This window comes from Chiloscyllium punctatum, chromosome 25 (genome assembly GCF_047496795.1).
Source record: "Chiloscyllium punctatum isolate Juve2018m chromosome 25, sChiPun1.3, whole genome shotgun sequence".
NCBI lineage: Eukaryota > Metazoa > Chordata > Chondrichthyes > Orectolobiformes > Hemiscylliidae > Chiloscyllium > Chiloscyllium punctatum.
Genome location: NC_092763.1, coordinates 62253057 through 62270864, shown reverse-complemented (window position 1 = coordinate 62270864; position 17808 = coordinate 62253057). Strand labels below are relative to the sequence as shown.

Below are 17808 nucleotides of genomic sequence, written 5' to 3'. Positions count from 1 at the left end.
GCGGAGGAATGCGCTGACAGTTCAGCGAATAGAAACACATCCAGGGTCTGGTAAAGTGACCCGTTCAGTTATATTTGGCCTGAAAGGAAATGAGCACATTTGGCAAAAACAGGACTGATCTCGCTGCTTCATGCCTTGCTCTCCTCGTCTTTACTCCGCGTTAAACCAAACAAAAACCCTCAAAACAAAACACGTTACTTTACACTGGGAACACCCCCCATCAAACAAACAACAGTATCCCTCCTCCCTTTTGTTGTTCTGACGCCCAGTGGCGGGAGCTAATAAATTCCTTCTTCGAAGGGGAGAGGGGGGGAAGGAAGACTAAAACGCATTACCTCTTCAAATGTGACTGGCTCAGGGTGACCTGTCAATGTCCCAAATGGGTGGGATCTCACTGGGTTGCAACCAATCGCATTTTACTCCCATTTCAGCCGCTATCGTTCCTGTGTAGGGGAAATTGCTTCGGCAACTTTGTCACAAAGCACCCAGTGAGCGAGAAATTGGTAGGGATGCTGCTTATTGCACAGTAAAGAGGGGAGGAAGCAAGCTCAATTGGGGTGAAGAGGCGTTGGAAATTCAGCTCCATCTGGGACCTGAGAACCACCGGTTGTTCCGTTCCCTGAATCTTCAGACAGAAAGGCCTCCTGCAAAGTTCATGTTCCGACAAGAAACCAATGTTGTAGTCTTTGCGCCGTCTTCTGTTTGCTCCGACCGAGACGTGAAGAGGAGCATGTATCGTTACAACGTGTGCATGTTGCTGGACTGGGCGTACGGAGGGGTGGATCCCAAATTCGCTGGTAACGGGGGACCCGAATGCGCGGCGTTTCTGCCAGTCCGTCAGCGATGGGTGGAGACTGTCATCTTTGTGGCGATTTCCTTGCTGGAGATGGCCGTGTCCTACCGCAAGATCAGGCAGCAGGAGCTGGGCAGAGTGTGCCAGGAGAAGCAGGACAGTCTGGGCAAAAACCTGCTCTTGGTCGCCCTGTGCCTCACCTTTGGCATTGAAGTTGGCTTCAAATTTGCCACCAAGACTTTAATTTACTTGTTGAACCCCTGTCACGTTGTCACCATGCTGCAGGTAAATGGAGGGAGAGGCAACCTGATTTGTTTGTAGCTTATGTGTGGATGAAATGAAAGTTACCCCATCAACTCGATTGCCAAAGTAAAATCGAAATAAGATGAGCTGAGTCTTAATTAGACTTTTAAAGGAAATTAGTGCCATGATTAAGTCATGTTCGAGCTCCTCTTGAATGGAGTTTTGGTCAAATACAGACATCCAATCAGTATGGCCAGTGGTGACTGAGTTCCATGGGCACAGGATGACTATATTTCATTTATGTAGCACCTATTACAGCCCCAAGATTTCCTGAAACATTTCGCAGGCAACATAAAAAGGAAGGGGCCATTCAACTCCTGAGGTTGGTTCTGTCATTCACATCAGTCAGGATTGAGCTGTACCTGACTCCCCTTCATTATCCTTCCAGAATCTATCCATCTTAGTGTTGACATTTTTTAAATTAAACTGGAACTCATCAATTGCTTTTTAATGGGGGGAGGGAGGTTGGGGCCTACCCTTTATGTGAGGGAATGCTTCTTGACATCACCTTAGTTTAATAATGGCCGTCTCTGGTTTTCAGGTTATTCCCTCTTGTTCTGGGTTCTCCCATAAGATGCAGTTATTCCTCCATCAAAATTTAATTATCTTAAAGGACTTTCAAGTAGATCTGTACACAAGCTTCTGTTCTCCAAGGGAGTACCAATTTAATCTGGCCAGGTAGCCAGTATGTGATTCGGAATAACACCGCAGTGTGGGTTTGTTTCCTGTTCTCGGAGGTAGATTTGGATCCTGCCTCCTCACTGGGCCCCTGAGAATGGGAAGCAACATTAGGGAGAAAAAAATTGTCAAAGGAATCATTTACAATGATCTTAATCAATACAGTCTGGGCACATTAACCCTTTTTTTAGCCTCTAGCATCCTTGCAAAGCTGTGCTGTGTCCATTCGAATGCCGATATCAGGCTTCCTGTAAGTGTGATGAGCCCAGTAAACCCGTTTCATAAGTTCCATTCTGTGCAACAGCTTCTCGGAGCTTGGGACCAACCAGGGATTGACACACATTACTGTATACTAGTTGTTATTTGTGAACCATTAAACTAAATACAGGAGTAAGGTATAGCAGGGTTTCAATGGAACGTTCTTCCATCATGTCCCAGTTTCATATCATCTAACATAAGTCTGGCTATTAGAATGTAGTTATTAATGCAGATACTATTGACTCTTTTGGAAGGTCTAATTTGGGAATGGAGTACACTAAATGGCTGAACGCTTGGAGGTATGTAGGGATATATATCCATAATTTCCCAAAAGTGGCAATACAAGTGGATAAGGTGGTCAAGAAGGTGTATGGCATGTTTGCGTTTTTTGGTCAGGTAAAAAATTGTCAGTGATGTTGCAGCTGTATGGACTTTAGGCCACATTTGGAATATTGTGTACAGTTTTGGTGTAAGAAGATAGTAAGTGCCTGGAATGCACTGCCAGAGGAGGTGGATACAATAGTAACATTTAAGGCAGAAGGCGGTGGCCTAGTGATATTATCGCTGGACTGTTATTCCAGAGACCCAGGAAATGGTCTGGGGACTTGGGTTCGAATCCTGACACGGCAGATGGTGGAATTTGAATTCAATAAACATCTGGAAGTAAGAATCTACTGATGACCATGAATCCATTGTTGGAAAAACCCATATGGTTCACTAATGTCCTTTAGGGACGGAAACTGCTATTCTTGCCTGATCTGGCCTATATGTAACTCCAGACCCACAGCAATGTGGTTGACTCTTAATTGCCGTAGGGATGGGCAATAAATGCTGCCTAGCCAGTGCTGCCCTCGTCCCGTGAATGAATAGAATTTAAGCAGCAACTTGACAGACACATAAATAGGCAGGCTGTAGAGGAATATGGACTGCACGGTTTAGAAATGCATCAGGTGTTGGCAATGGCATGGTGGGTTAAAATGGCTGTTCTTATGCTGCACTGTTCTTTGTTCAGGAAAGGAAGGCTAACATTTCATCATCCTTTATTTTTAAACTTGTCAGCTTTTAGTGATTTCTATGTTTGGATCCCTAATTCTATGTTTATCCACACTTAATAGCTTCCCACTATTGTTTTAAAGTAAAAGTTGAGAGGGCCTATTTGGCCCCACCAGGACTCCAAAAACATGATAGATGTTTGGTGGATAGATTTTGGTAATTCCTCTGGTTGAAATAGTGACATGAGGTTTTTGCGTGACATGAGGTTTTTGCATCACCTGAGGTAACAGGTGGGGCCTTGATTTCCTCAAGCACTGCACCTCCTTACAGCAAAGCACACCTTCAATGTCTGAATATAGAAATTAGTGTTGACCTAATCTGGGATATCATTTTTGCCAGAACAGATTGATATGCTAGATCTGATACCATTTTGAGATCTGCTAAATTCTTAAAACATGGTTCCTTGCTCTCCCGCTTTTAGAATAATATATGAATTACTGCAGAAATGCCCTACTTGTACGATTTGTTAAGTGCTACATATTTGTCACTTTTAATGAAGGAACGAGAACTGACCCAGCAATAAGTATTTGCACATTGACAATGTCTTTGCCTATGTATTACATAGAGATGAAAAAGAAACCCATATGAAGCAGTGACGGGTGGAAAAAAACTAATGTGATAGGCAACCAATTGTGGATTTGAAATTCTCTGAAGAGAGAGTGCGTGGGTAAGGTAAAAGGTTTGAGAGAAATACAGTGGGTAGCACTGCTGCCTCGTAGCAGGGAAGAAACCCACAGAGAGACAGGAAGACCATGTAAACTTCACACAATCACCTGAGGTTGGAATTGAGTTGGATAAGCAGAGACCTGGGTTTGATTTCAGCCTTGGGTGACTGTGTCTGATTGTCTGGAGTTTGTACGTTCTCCCTATGTCTGTGTGGGTTTCTGCAAGTTGCTCTGGTTTCCTCCTACAGATCAAAGGGTTGGTGTTAACTTGATGTTCCAAATGGCCTCTGGACACTAGGGATTCTGAGTACAGGGCTAAGGCAACACTAGCTGCAAAGAAACAAGAGAAGAATGCTGAAGTGATTAGAGTTTGAATAAAGTTCTTATTAGGTTTTGGAATGAGACAGTGGAAGATCATCATAGAAGAAGCTGGAGAAATTCCAGTCAGCACAATGGCCCAGTGGTTAGCACTGCTGCCTCACAGCACTAAGAACACTCAATTCCAACCTCAGTTGGAATTTGCACGGTCTTCCTGTGTCTCTGTGGGTTTCCTCCCACAGTCCAAAAATGTGCAGGTTAGGTGGATTGGCCTTTTTGGAGCAACTTGTGGTGGAGCTGACTAGAGAACAGGCAATACTGGATTTAGTGCTGTGCAATAAGGCAACTTGATAAGGGAACTTAAGGTGAATGAACCTTTAGAACCTTTATAATTGAATTTACGGTGCAATTTTAGAGGGAGAAGATAGCATTAGAGGTAATGGTATTACAGCTGAAAAAAAGGCAACTATAGAGGCATGAGTGAGGAGTTGTGTAGAATTGACTGGGAGAGGAGCCCAGTAGAAAATACAGTGGAACAGCAATGGCAGGAGTTTCTGGAAGTAATTCTGGAGACAGAACAGAGATTCATCCCGAGGAAAATGAAGCATGTTACAGGGAGGATGAGGCAACCACGGCTGACTAGGGAAACCAGGGATAGCATAAAAACAAAAGAGTGCATGTAATGTGGCAGTGGGAAAGTAGACGATTGGGAAGCTTACAAAGACCAACAGAAGGCAACAAAAAAAAATGACGGAGAAGATTAAATAGGAGGGTGAACTAGCCAATAATATAAAGGAAGACTGACAGTATCTTTTAGATATATAAAGGGCAGAAGAGAGGCAAAAGTGAGCATTGGGCCACTGGAAACTGACACTGGAGAGAGAGTAGTGGGGAACAAGGAAATGGTTAAGGAACTTAAAAATTATTTCGTGTCAGACTTCACGGTGGAAGATCAGAGTAATATCCCAAAAATTCAAGAGAGTGAGGGGCAGAGCTGAGTTTGGTGGTCATTACAAGGAGAAGGTACTAGAAAAACTAAATGGCCTGAAGTGGATAAATAACCTGGGCCCCAGAACTCTAAGGGAGATATATAAAGAGATAGTGGAGGCATTAGTGGTGATCTTTAAGGAATCACTAGGATCAGGGAGTGTTCAGAGGACTGGAAAATCGCTAACATAACATCCCTGTTTAAAAAGGGCTTAAGGCAAAAGATGAAAAATTACAGATTGATTAGCCTAACCTTGGTCGTGGTTAAGATCCTGGAATCCATTGTGAAGTATGAGATTTCCGAATACTTGGAAGTATTTGCCCTAGTAAAATGGGGCAAAGTCAGCATGGTTCCATCAAGGGGAGGTCATGCTTGACAAATCTGCCAGACTTCTTTGAGGAAGTAATGAGCAGGTTAGACCAAGAAGAGCCGATGGTTGTTATCGCTCTGGAATTCAAGAAGGCCTTTGACAAGGTTCTGCAGAGGAGGCTACTGAGTAAGATAAAGGCCTATGGTGTCAGAGTCAGGGTGCTAGCATAGATGGAAGCTTTTTTTGTCTGGCAGAAAGCAGAGAGTGGGGATGAAAGGATCTTTCTCAGGATGCAGCTGGTGTTCCGCAAGGCTGTGTTGGGACCACAACTTTTCACTTTATACATTAACAATCTAGATGAATGAACTGAGAGCATTCTGACTAAGTTTTCAGATGATGCAAAGATAGTTAAGGGGACAGGTAGCATTGAGGTAGGGAGCGTGCAGAAGGATTTGGACAGGTTAGGAGAAGGGCAAAGAAGTGGCAGATGGAGTACAACTTGGAAAAGTGTGAGGTCATGCACTTTGGTAGGAAGAATAGAGGCGTGGACAATTTTCGAAATGGGAAGAAAATTCAGAAGTCTGAAGTGCAAAGAGACTTGGGAGTTCTAGTTCGGAATTCTCTCAAGTAAACTTGCAGGTTGAGTCAGTAGTTAGGAAGGCAAATACAATGATGGCATTTATTTTGAGAAGACTTAAATACAAAAGCAGGGATGTACTTCTGACGCTCTAAAAGGTTTTGGTCAGAGCACATTTGGAGTTGTGTGTGTAGTTTTGGGCCCTGTATCTCACGAAAGATGTACTAGCCCTTGAACGTGTTCAGGAAAATGGTCTCAGGATTGAAAAGCTTAATGTATGAGGAATGTTTGAGGACTTTGGGTTTATACTCTATGTTGTTTAGAAGGATGAAAGGGGATCTAATTGAAACATACTGGATACTGAATGACGGTAGATGTTGGGAAGGTTCTTCCATTGGTAGGAGAGACTAGGACCCGAGGGCATAACCTTAGAGTAAAGGGAAGACCTTTTAGAACGGAGGTAAGGAGAAACTTCTTCAGCCAGAGAGTGGTGAACTTATGGAATTCACTGCCACAGAAAGCTGTGGAGGCCAAGTCATTGAGTATATTTAAGACTGAGATAGATGGAGTAGATTAGATTCCCTACTGTATGGAAACAAGTCCACACTGACCCTCTGAACAGTAACCCACCCAGACTCATACCCTACATTTACCCCTGACTAATGCACCTAACACTATGGTTTAGCATGGGTTCTTGAGTATCAAGGGTTACTGGGAGAATGGGGTTGAGAAACTAACCAATTGTGATTGAATAGCAGAACAGACTCAATTAGCTGAATGGCCTAATTTCTGCTCCTTTGTCTTATGGTTTTATGGATGTGCAGGCTAGGTGAGTTAGCCATGAGAAATGCAGGGCTATGGGGATAGGGTAGGGGACTAGGTCTGGGTGGGATGCTGTTCGGAGGATTGGTGCAGACTTGATGGGCCAAATGGCCTGCCATTGCACTGTAGGGATTCTTTGATTCTGTGATATATGTGACAGGGTGATGAGACTATGATGGAGTCAAATGCAAACAGCAGTTTTTTGTTTTTCTTGTGGCATTCAGAGATTGATGAGGAGAGTATTGGAATAATTGAAATAAAAAATGCTTGAAGTCCAGAGCAGAATAGGGTGGTGTTTGTGGAAAGAGAGTGAGAATATGTCAGGTTGACATCTGCTCGGATAATCAGCCAGATGCAAGAGAGATTGATGTTTTGTTTATTATTGCACTGTCTCATTTCAGTATGTTGCTTGGGCATGTATATTGTGAACTCTGTGTAGACTTTAAAGCAACATGATAATACTGCGATGTTAAAGCCAGCATCTCTATGTTTTCCTATCAGGAGCACAAATCTTTAATTTTATCATTAATCTGCATCCCCCTCCTAATTCTTCACACAGTCAAGCTTAGGTTGGTCTGCCAGATAAGATAATGTAACTCACACTGATCATATCAGTGGAAGAAGGAAAAAAAAGGCTGACTCACCAGTGTATTACAAATGGTATCTGTAAGTATATAGGAGCAGAATAGGCCATTTTGCTGTTCAAACCTGTTCTGTCATTCAGTTTGATTACGGCTGATCATCAAACTCTGTTTGATGCTCTCGCAAAGATCTTTCTTGCGTCAAACTCTGTTGCTGCTTTCTTCCCGTACCCTTTGAATTCTTTCACCTTAAAAACTACAGCTAACTCCTTCTTGAAAACATTCAATGTATTGACCTCGACTACATTCTGTGGCAGCGAATTCCACAGGCTCACCACTCTCTCTGGGTCAGCATGACTGACACTTCCAAATGGCTTTTGCCCAAAACGTCGATTTTCCTGCTCCTCGGATGCTGCCTGACCTGCTGTGCTTTTCCAACATCACTCTAATCTAGACTCTGATCTCCAGCATCTGCAGTCCTCACTTTCGTCTATTTCTAAATTGGTTGTCACTGCAAGTATTTGGACATTCAGGATTATTTAGTAAATATTATTCCATTGTGCAATAACGTCTAATATTGGAACACTCGAGTTTGCACCCTTGGGCTGGTCGGATACTATCAGAACCTTGCTTGCTGCACAGCAGCCAAAATGATTTGCTGATAGACCATAAGATATAGGAACAGAAGTAGGTCATTCAGCCCATTGTATCTGCAGTGCTATTCAGTGACGTCGTGGCTGATCTGAGAATCCTCAATACAATCTGCCATCCTTTTGGCTGTACAGTCCAGCATTGCTCTGATAGGATAGCCACATTTCTCATTTGTATAATAGACAGATGGTAAATCTCATAGCCGGTTAGTGGTAAACATCACTTGTGTTGCTTCTGTATACTTGCATGTGAGACAGTTAGACTCATCTGTTACTTAAATTTTTGATGTACCTTACCCTTCCAAGATATTTGGAGATAGATTGGGCACTCTTCAGGAGCTCATTAAGTCATGTAAGGAAATCCTTTACAGATTATTGCAGATTAAAATATAGGAAACATATCCTCTACATATTAAAAATGTGCATAAATAGGAGAATGGATGTCATTCTTGAAGCCAAGTTTCTCATGGAGCGCAAGAAAGACCTTTGAGAGAGCAGCGATCCCAAGGCAACACTATTTGAGAATACATGGGACCACTAAAACTGATATGAGTTGCTGAGTTCATAAGTTCAATGAATATTGATTCACAGTGATGCTAGATCATTAGATTTGTTTTCTAGGATGAGAGAGCTGTGCTGTGAGATTGAATAGAATGGGCCCATATTTTCAGGAGTTTAGAACAATAAAGGGTAATTTCATAAACAGTTCTGAGGGACGGATGGGTAGAGGTTCAGAAGCTATTTCCTTGACTAGAGATTGTAAACTTGGGGGTCATAGTTTCCAGGTAAGCAATTAGTCACTCAGCTCTGAGATAAGGAGGAATCCTTCACTCGGGGATTATGAATTTGAAGGTTGTGGCTATTCATTCACTGAGTATATTTAAGATTGTGCCTCATAGATTTTTGGGAAAATGGAATTGATATAGAAGTTCATGATTTTATTGAATAGTGGAGGAGGCTCAGAGGTTTCACATCTTACACTTTTTCAGTTTCTTTGAATATTGTGTTTTCCCTGACCTGTCTGCTTCAACATCCATATATATCTTGGTGCAGTTAGAGAAAGATGTAACATGCATCAACTGAAGACTTATCTCACCAACTTGTTCAAACTCTACCTCTCCAAATAGGAATAGGTTTATTGTGTGCACTTGTGATCATTAGGGTCTACACAGGGATATTGACTTGAGACTTTTCTCCCTCACCTCTTTCAAACACACTGCTAAAATTGTCGTTATCACATTCTAAATTAGTTATCAGTGTTATTCTTTGCACACTTGGGACCATTCAGCAAATATCATCCAATCGTAAATCATATCAAATGTTGGAACACCAAGTTTTGAAAGCACTGAGAATTGAGATTTTTTTGCAATGCACAGAATGAAGGAGAAACTTCTACTGTGAGTCACAACATACGTGTACAACAGACTTGCATCTATCTTTTGATATGAAAGAAACATGAATGTTATGTTATGATCCCTGCTGATGTTACGACCGGACAAGTCAAATTCTAGGCTGAGATCTGTCTCGATGGATTGTACTTTTAAAAAATTTACTGAGACGGTCCTTCATTGAAACACAAGCTCGCAGTTGTTGGTTTGGTTTTAACAATAATGATTTATTTTGCAAAAGAAATGAAAGTAAAGTATAACAGACTAGGCTATTAACATATAACAGAATTTGAAAGAATTTGAACTGCAGCAAAAATACAATTCCATATGTCCCAACATCACCATTTCAGAGTACTTGAATACACCAGAGATATATTTCTCTATCACGGCTATAGGTTTGACTTAACAGTTGCTTTCAATTTCCAGCTTTGAGAGTTTGATTACTGCTGCTCAGTTATGTGAATAATTAAAGCCAAGATGTTCTCAACTTCAAATAATGATTTGAGAGTTCTAACCAAACAGTTATGGTCTGGAACTTTCAAACTTACCCTGATGTAACCTTTCTCCTTACTGCTCTAAACTAATTCTTTTCTGTAGGTGAAACTGTTTCTTACGTCCAGTGAAAATTCCATGAACAGAAACAAAATCCAAACTATTTTTTTCCACCTATTGAAATCTCCTCAATGATTACTTTTTTTTGTCCAAATGTAAAACTCTGACCATACAAGCAAATTTACATTTATGATTTCAGGAAGATTGTCTCTCATACAAGTTTTAACGAAATCAATTGTTAATTTAAATCCCCTCATACGCTCTTACCAAGACCAACATATCACTAGTTCAAAATCACTTCTAAAATAATTTTTTTTTACTATCACACACCTTCTATTACTGAATATTGTGATTTCTCCCTCATGGAGTTATGAGCAATCTATCACATAACCAATAAAAGATTTAGCTCTTAGTGTTTGAATAATATAACACAGCATATTAATTTAAATATAAGTATTTGTTCATAGGAAGTGGGTATCATGGGCCAGGCCAGCTTTTATTACACATCCTTATTTGCTCTGGAAAAGGTTGTGGTAAGCTACAGCCTTGAACCATTGCAGTCCTTGGGGATGTAGGAGCACCTATGTCGCTGTTAGGAAGGGAGTTCCAGGATTTAGACCCAGCCAAAGTGAAGAAATTGTGATGTTTCCAAGTCAGGATCGTGTATGATTTGGAGTGGAGCTTGCAAGTGGTGGTTTTCCCACGTATCTGATGCCCTTGTTTCCCAAGATGGCTGAGGTTGCAGATTTTGAAGGTGCTGTCATAGGTAGTTTAGTGAGTTATTTCAGTGCACCTTATTGGTGATAAACATTGTTATTATTGTGTGACAGTCTCGTAGGGAGTACATGTCGCAGATGAGGTGCCTGTCAAGTGAATTTCTTTGTTCTGGATGGTGTCAAGCTTTGTGTGTTGTTGGAGCCGCACTGTCCAGCCACATGATGAGCATTCCATCACACTCCTGACTTAAAAAATGTGGACATGCAGTGCTGAGGCAGGAAGCAAACTACCTGCTACAGAATTCCTCACCTCTGACCCACTCTTACTGTTCTAGAGCTGCTTGATGCCATACTCTGTCAAATGTGGCCTTGATATCAAGCACTGTCACTCTCATCTTCTCTCTGGAATTCAGCTCTTTTGTCCTTATTTGAACAAATTCTGTAATGAGGTCAGGAGTTGAGTATTTTGACGGAACCTAAACTCTGTCACTGAGCAAGTTATTCCTTTGGCAGTGCTATTTAGTAGCAATGCTGATGACCTCTTCCACCATTTTGCTGATGGAGGGCATTCTTGCCAGGTTTGTGTCTTGCTTTGTGCAAACAGAACATACCTGAGCAAATTTCCCAGTCGTCAAGAAGATGTTTGACAGGTTTTATGAACTGAGATGGTTATGATGTCTTTGTCAAAGTTTCAGTTCTTTATGATTTTGTTTTTTTTCCTTTTCTAGAAAGTAAGTAATCTAGAGGTCTGCACCGAATCTCCAGAGTATGTATTCAAGTTCTATCTTGGCAGTTTAAGTCTTAGGATTCAGTTCAATGAAATTTACCAGTTAAGGTGCTTATGAAGCTTAAATTGTCATCAAAACCCAACTGGTTCACTAATGGGACGAGAAATCTGTCACCCTTATCTGTTCGGGCTGTGGACACATCCATGTGTTTGAGTCATAAATGACAATACCTGCAAAATAGCTAAAAATACAGACTGGTGCTTCAGATGAAGGTCCAAAACAATTTATAATTAATGTTGGGCTTCTCTAACCCAAGGTGATTCACAGAAGCATTGGAAAATAAACAAAAATAGTCAGTCACCTCAAAATTTGGGGGGTGTGGGAGATAAAAAGCTTAGTCAAAGAAGAAATTTTAAGGACTTCAGAAAGTGGGGTAGAAAGTATAGGTAAGGTATTCTTGAGCTTCATGCAGGCAACTGCAAGTGTGATCACCAGTGGTGGAGTGATTTCTAAACTCTGGAATCTCAAGAGACGAGACTCAATTAGTGTCTCCATCTCTGAGGGTTTATGAGGCTGGCAGAGAAGGGCTCCAGCTGTCAACAGTTTTGAGAACAAGAATGAGAATTTTTATGTCATAATGTCGCTTGATCAAGTGTTTGCTGAATAGGAGTTAGCCTGGGTTAAGACACAGTTAATGCTGTTTCAGATTACTTCTCCAGTTTGTAGAAGGCTTGCCAGGACTGCACTGGAATGGTTGAGACTAGGGATACCAAAGACATGAATGAGTGTCTCCACTCACCTGATGAAATCAGGGGCAGAATTGGGTCAAATTATGGAGGTAAAATGGTGATATAATAATTAGGCCTGAGGCTTAATTCACCATTAAATGTGTCACCAAAGTTGCAAGCAGACTGATTTTAATCTTGGGCTGTTGCAAGGGATAGATATGGGGATAGTAGCAAGGAAGTTTGGAGTGGGAACTGAAAACAGTAGCTTCAGCTTTTCTGTAAACTAATGGTGGGGGGATATGTGTGTCCAACATTTAGATGTCAGAGTTTGATATGATCTAGAAACAGTGGGGGAGGTGAGAGAGATTGTGGTGTGTCATTAATTTAAATGTGAAACTAACTTTCTGTATTTTTCAGATGAGAACACTGAGGCCAGTGTATAGGTGAGAAATAGGAAAGCAGAAAGATTCTTGGGGAACAACACAGGTAATGGTGAGGAGCAGGAAGCGATAAGTTATTGCAAGGGACTGGAAGGAGATGTTGGAGCATGCTGTGGTCAACTGTGCCAAAGACTAGAGATGGATCATAAAGGGAAAGTTTACCTTCCTATCGCTTAGGATATGACTTGCGGCTTTGGTAAGAGCTGTGTCAGTACTCTGATCTGGTGGGAATCCAATTGGAGAGAATTAAGATAAAATAAGACAAGGGAGTAGAAGTAGACCATTCAAGCTCATGGAATCTGCTCTACCATTCAATGAGATCATGGTTATTTGATAATCCTCAACTCCATTTTCCTACCTTTTCCTAATAACCCTTGATTCCCTCATTGATTAAAAATCTATGTATCACAGTGTTGCATTCTGGAATAGATTTGGAAAGTTGGCCTTGGAGCAATACCCACATCTCAAGGCTGAGTAATGTGTTAACAAGCAACTGTTCTTATCCCCATCTCCAATGTTGCTCTGAAGAGTGAATATAATTCCATCATTAACAATGAGTGATCATTTTTGCTTATTGGTTGGCACAAGTCCAGCATGCATGTCTCTAGATGGGCCCAGAGGGAGTATTTGAACAAAAGAGGGAGACTGGTCTGGGATTTCTTTTTCTTACTTAGATAATACTGAAGCTGCTTTTGGCCCTGCCACAGTGACATTGGTTGAGATTCGCTAATTTATTACAGAGTAGAGATCTGGCCTTCCTAATCTTTATATCGGAAGCTGTTCTGTGTTCTTAGGACTCCAGCATCTCAAAGCTCATCCAATATTTCTAGCCCCCATCCCACATGACTGCTTATTTATGCTTAGAACCAGTCTCTGTGAAAACACAAGAGAGCTTGAAATTAATTCTGGTGTTCTGGATGTTTACATGACATATGGAAGTCAGACGTAAGCATTCATTTTTTTCAGAGAGAGATGATTCTGCAGAATAATTTCGGTTCATGTAATTTATCCACTCGTTTAATGCGTTCTGTTACATTATATTTTATTCCTGTGTCTGCAACAACTAAGAAATCTTGATCCTTCTTCCTGAATTTGCTTTTTATTGATCAGAGAAGCAGCGTTCCCTTGGAAGAGGAGAGAGGGAGCTTTTGTGCCTGATGCAGAAGGTTCTGGAAATAGTAGTTCATGAGTCAACCCAGATACTAGATTTTACAGCTTCCTATTGGCCGTGCTTTTGTTTGGGATGAAGGTGGCATGTATAATATTCCACTCACTAACCTGTTCTAACCCATTCTTGGTCCTATTACCGCATGACATGGGTTGCTATCAGTGTGGTCTACTCATTCTCTCCTATTCTTAGCTCTCTGACTTTTTCAGCTTGCCTCCTGTCATGATGTAATGTCACTAATTGTCTTGTCTGCCTACCCCTTTTGTATCTGGGACTCGCTCTCTGGGGTTCCATCTTCATCTATTCTCTCATCACACCTCCCCATGCTACAACCTCCCCACCCCCCAGCCACCCAAACTTCACCTTCAGCGTAAATACCACTTTTGTTTTCCAGCTGCTATCAGTTCTGATGAAGTGTCAATTGGACACAAAACCTTAACTCTGCTCTCTGCCGACAGATGTTGCCAGACTTTGGAGTTTTGTCAGCAATTTCTGCTTTTGTTTCCAGTCCCCAGCATCTGCAGTTCTTTGTTTTATATCACCACAATTTGGAGAGTGGGAAAGTTGTCCCCAAGACTAATACCTCCTATTCCCCCACCCCTCCCACCGCCTCACCACCCCAAGTATTTTTCCTCTTTTTTTTTGGAATAACTTTTGAAGACAGCAAATAGTGAGTGAGAGATCCATGGAGACATTGTGTAGCATGAACAATTAAGGCTACCTAACAAAGAGGGTTCAGGAAAATTACTTAAAATGCAGATGGGAGTGCTATTGGTAGTTGTTTAGCTGCAGCTAAAGAAAGAATAACTTCTATTTGTATTGAGTTGATAACATTCTAAAAGTCTCCCAAAGTGATGCACGGGGAAGGTTTAATAAATCAAAATCCCTCACTGAGGGTCAGATAGTCAAAAGCTTGACCAGAGAGACTGCTTTAATGGAGAATATTTAAAGGAGGAAAACAATATTGGGAGATAAAACAACTTGGGAGAGGAATTTCCGAAGCTTAAGGCCTGAGTACTTGAAAGTATAGTGAGAAATGGTGGAGTGATTGTTATAAATCAAAATACTGCAGATACTGGAAATCTGAAACCAACGCGTGCAACGCTAGAGAAACGCAACAAGTTAGGCAACATCTGTGGACAGAGAAACAGAGCTAATGTTTTGAGGATGGCATGACTTAAGAATCATTGCAAACCTGAATTCATTTATCTGTTGGATATCTTGAAGGTGTGGGATCTGGTGGAGATTATAGCGAAAGGCAGGCGTGAAGCTGTAAAAGGATTTAAAACCATTTTTTTTGCCTGCCTGGGAGATATGACCTGGAATGGTAGTTGCTCTGGATTCATGAACAGCCCATTTAAAAACCCCAGCAACCTAGCTTCTGTTTCTAATTAATCTCACGAAGGAGCAGGAATATGAAATTACAGCTGTATTCCAATAACATAATTTCACAAGTTACAAAAATGCAAAATACAGCAGTGAGATTATCTTCAGTGACATGTTTTGTAGATATATGCCTTTATTCTACTTAGTGGATATACAAGTTTGTTCTGTGATGTCAGGTCTAGTTCAGAGATGAGGATCTGTCAGAACTATCAGCAGCAATCTGCCTTTAAGGAGGTGTGGTTGAAATGACTGACTGACTGTTGAAGCTGTGTTTTGTCTCCGAAAATAGATGAAATGTGAGCACAAATGAAGCATGGTTTACAAATTCTTCATGGGCACTCTTCATAACCAATGTGTTTGTCACATCTGTTACAAACTAGTTGTGAGCATTTGATGTGGTAATACAAATTAGTTCAAAATATTCCATTGTATCTTTTGGACCGTGAAACAAGTTGCCTGTTCTGCCACTTCTCACCAAAAACCAAGTTTTTGTTTTAATGAAAGTGACCTTTTGTCATTTTCAAGCAAATCACAACAGCACAATAAATTACACTTCACAAAGTGATTGAACTAATCTTTAAAGTAGCCCTCTAATCTTTTAGCATTGACTAACTTGATGCAAAATCCAGAAGTGAGTCAGTTTGCAAGGTTATTTATGAGTGAATTTTTCTTTTGGAGAAACATACTGCAAGTTGGAACATGAACTTTCAAACTGTTCTTGTGGGAAAGTCTACATCCAAGAAAGCAAATATTTGCATTTATTGAGATTTCTATAGATACCAGTTTGGAATATCAATTAAAGTTGGAGGAGTAATTTCCAGTTCATCTGCTCAATTTCTGTTCTGAATGTGCCCTGCACAGTATTTAGTGTTTGGTACCTTTTCCTTGCTGTTGGAATGCAGCCTTGGGGCAAGTGACTTTAATATAGTCCATTATATAGTCTTGCATCCAACATATTTCTGTTACACTTCATGTTGTCATACATTGTTTGTGATGCAAGGCTGTAATATGTTTTCTTTCATGCAAGAAAATGTCTGTCATTGACCTGTAACTTGATGTATACAACTGCCTTCAGCACTTATCTTTTTCTGGCAAACATTTACAATTCCTTTGTATTTATTTACAGTAACTTTTAATGTATAGGCAAAATTAGCAGCCAAACAGTTCATTCTGTTGGCTCCAGTATTAGATAGGCAGAGCTATGGAAAATGGGGTAGTATTTTTAAAAATGCAGCAAGTTTTGTCCCTCTGTATTGCAGCACATTGAAAAACTTTCCATTTTTCCTCCAGCCAATGTTCTCTGTTAAGCATGAACAGCAAGGAAACAAATTTAATGGCATCTGAAAACGCTAGGCATGGGGAGTTGAGTTGCACTCAATATTCGATTTAACAAGAGTACCACAGAGGTATTCTACATAATCTGGAAATGAAACCAGATCCATGTATTATTGATGCACTAATCTCTGTTGCTTTCAAATAAATGGGACTTGGCAGTTGATTAAAGCACATCAATTTGGAACAGCTTTATGGATGGACTTTAAATAACAGTTCTCTTTATGCTGGCTAACAATGACAAACCATGAGTACTTTACGAGATTATATCATGTCACAATTTACAAAGTGAAACTGTCATATCCCTGCCTCGTACCATAAAAATATCTGAAAGTACAATTGCTTTGTCAATCAGCTAACACCTGAACTAATGTATTGAGGTGTTCATCCATGCTGTGTTTATTCTTTGTTCAATATTTTAGTTAATAGTCTGAGCATTTGCAAAAGGTAGGCCTACTGTGTCCTATATTTACTTGAATGATGGTATAATATGGGGCTGCAACTCTAGTCCTTGTATGTGCCCTAAATGAGATATTTGTGTCTTTTGCAGGATGATTGCTTCAATCATATTGAAGGCAAGCCTTCCATAATTTACATTCATATAGCAACTTATAAGATAATAAAATGTTTTGATATGCCTCTTGGGAGCATTGCCAGAAAATTTCACTCTGAGCCACACAAGATATTTGTATAAATGAGTGTTAAGAAAGTGTAAAAGAGGGAAGAATTGTAAATGGATGCGATCAGAGGCAAGGTTGATTGCTGGACTGGATGAGGTTCGAGGAAGGAACAAGACCATAGTAGGATTGAAGAATGAGAATTTTCATAAATGAGTCATCACCAATATAGCAACATTCTGAAATTAAGGCAGTCTGCATGTCATCTGTGTCTATATCTGATTTCGAGTTGACCTTTTTACTTTAATACCTTGTAACAGAACTTGACTTTGTGGCCATCTTGACTCGTCTGCTTGTGAAGCTTTCTTTCATGTCTTCATTACCTTGACTATTCCAATAGGTAGCTGATCTCCCATATTCGATCCTCCTAAGCTTGAGATCTGCCCATGTCTTGATTCTGAGAAAATCGCATTTCCCTGCACCCTCAACATACTAAACAACATTGGTTTTGGTCAAGCAATGTTTTGATTTTTAAAATTCTCATTTTTCTTTTTAAATCTCTTATGGTCTTGCCTCACCCTATCTCTTTAGCCTCCTCCAAGCTCCTTACCAACAGATATTTGTGCTTGATTCATTCTGGTTTCTTGTACATGTGCAGCCAAACAGCTGACTATTCTACCTAGACCCCCAGGCTCTAGATGTTTCTTTTCTACCCTGGTTTCCTCCTTTTTAAGACATTTCTTAAAACCTATCTGTT

General features: G+C 40.6%; 1 protein-coding gene across 1 annotated transcript in view; it reads left to right on the top strand.

Moving 5' to 3' along the window:
• The first annotated feature begins 401 nt into the window (after positions 1–401).
• The window catches only part of LOC140495993 (transmembrane protein 164), a 128657-nt gene continuing 111250 nt past the window's right edge, over positions 402–17808 (top strand). The window contains exon 1 of the mRNA XM_072595389.1: positions 402–1078. Within this exon, the coding sequence (XP_072451490.1) occupies positions 656–1078 (423 nt within the window). The 5' untranslated portion in view covers positions 402–655. The remainder of the gene's footprint in view (positions 1079–17808) is intronic.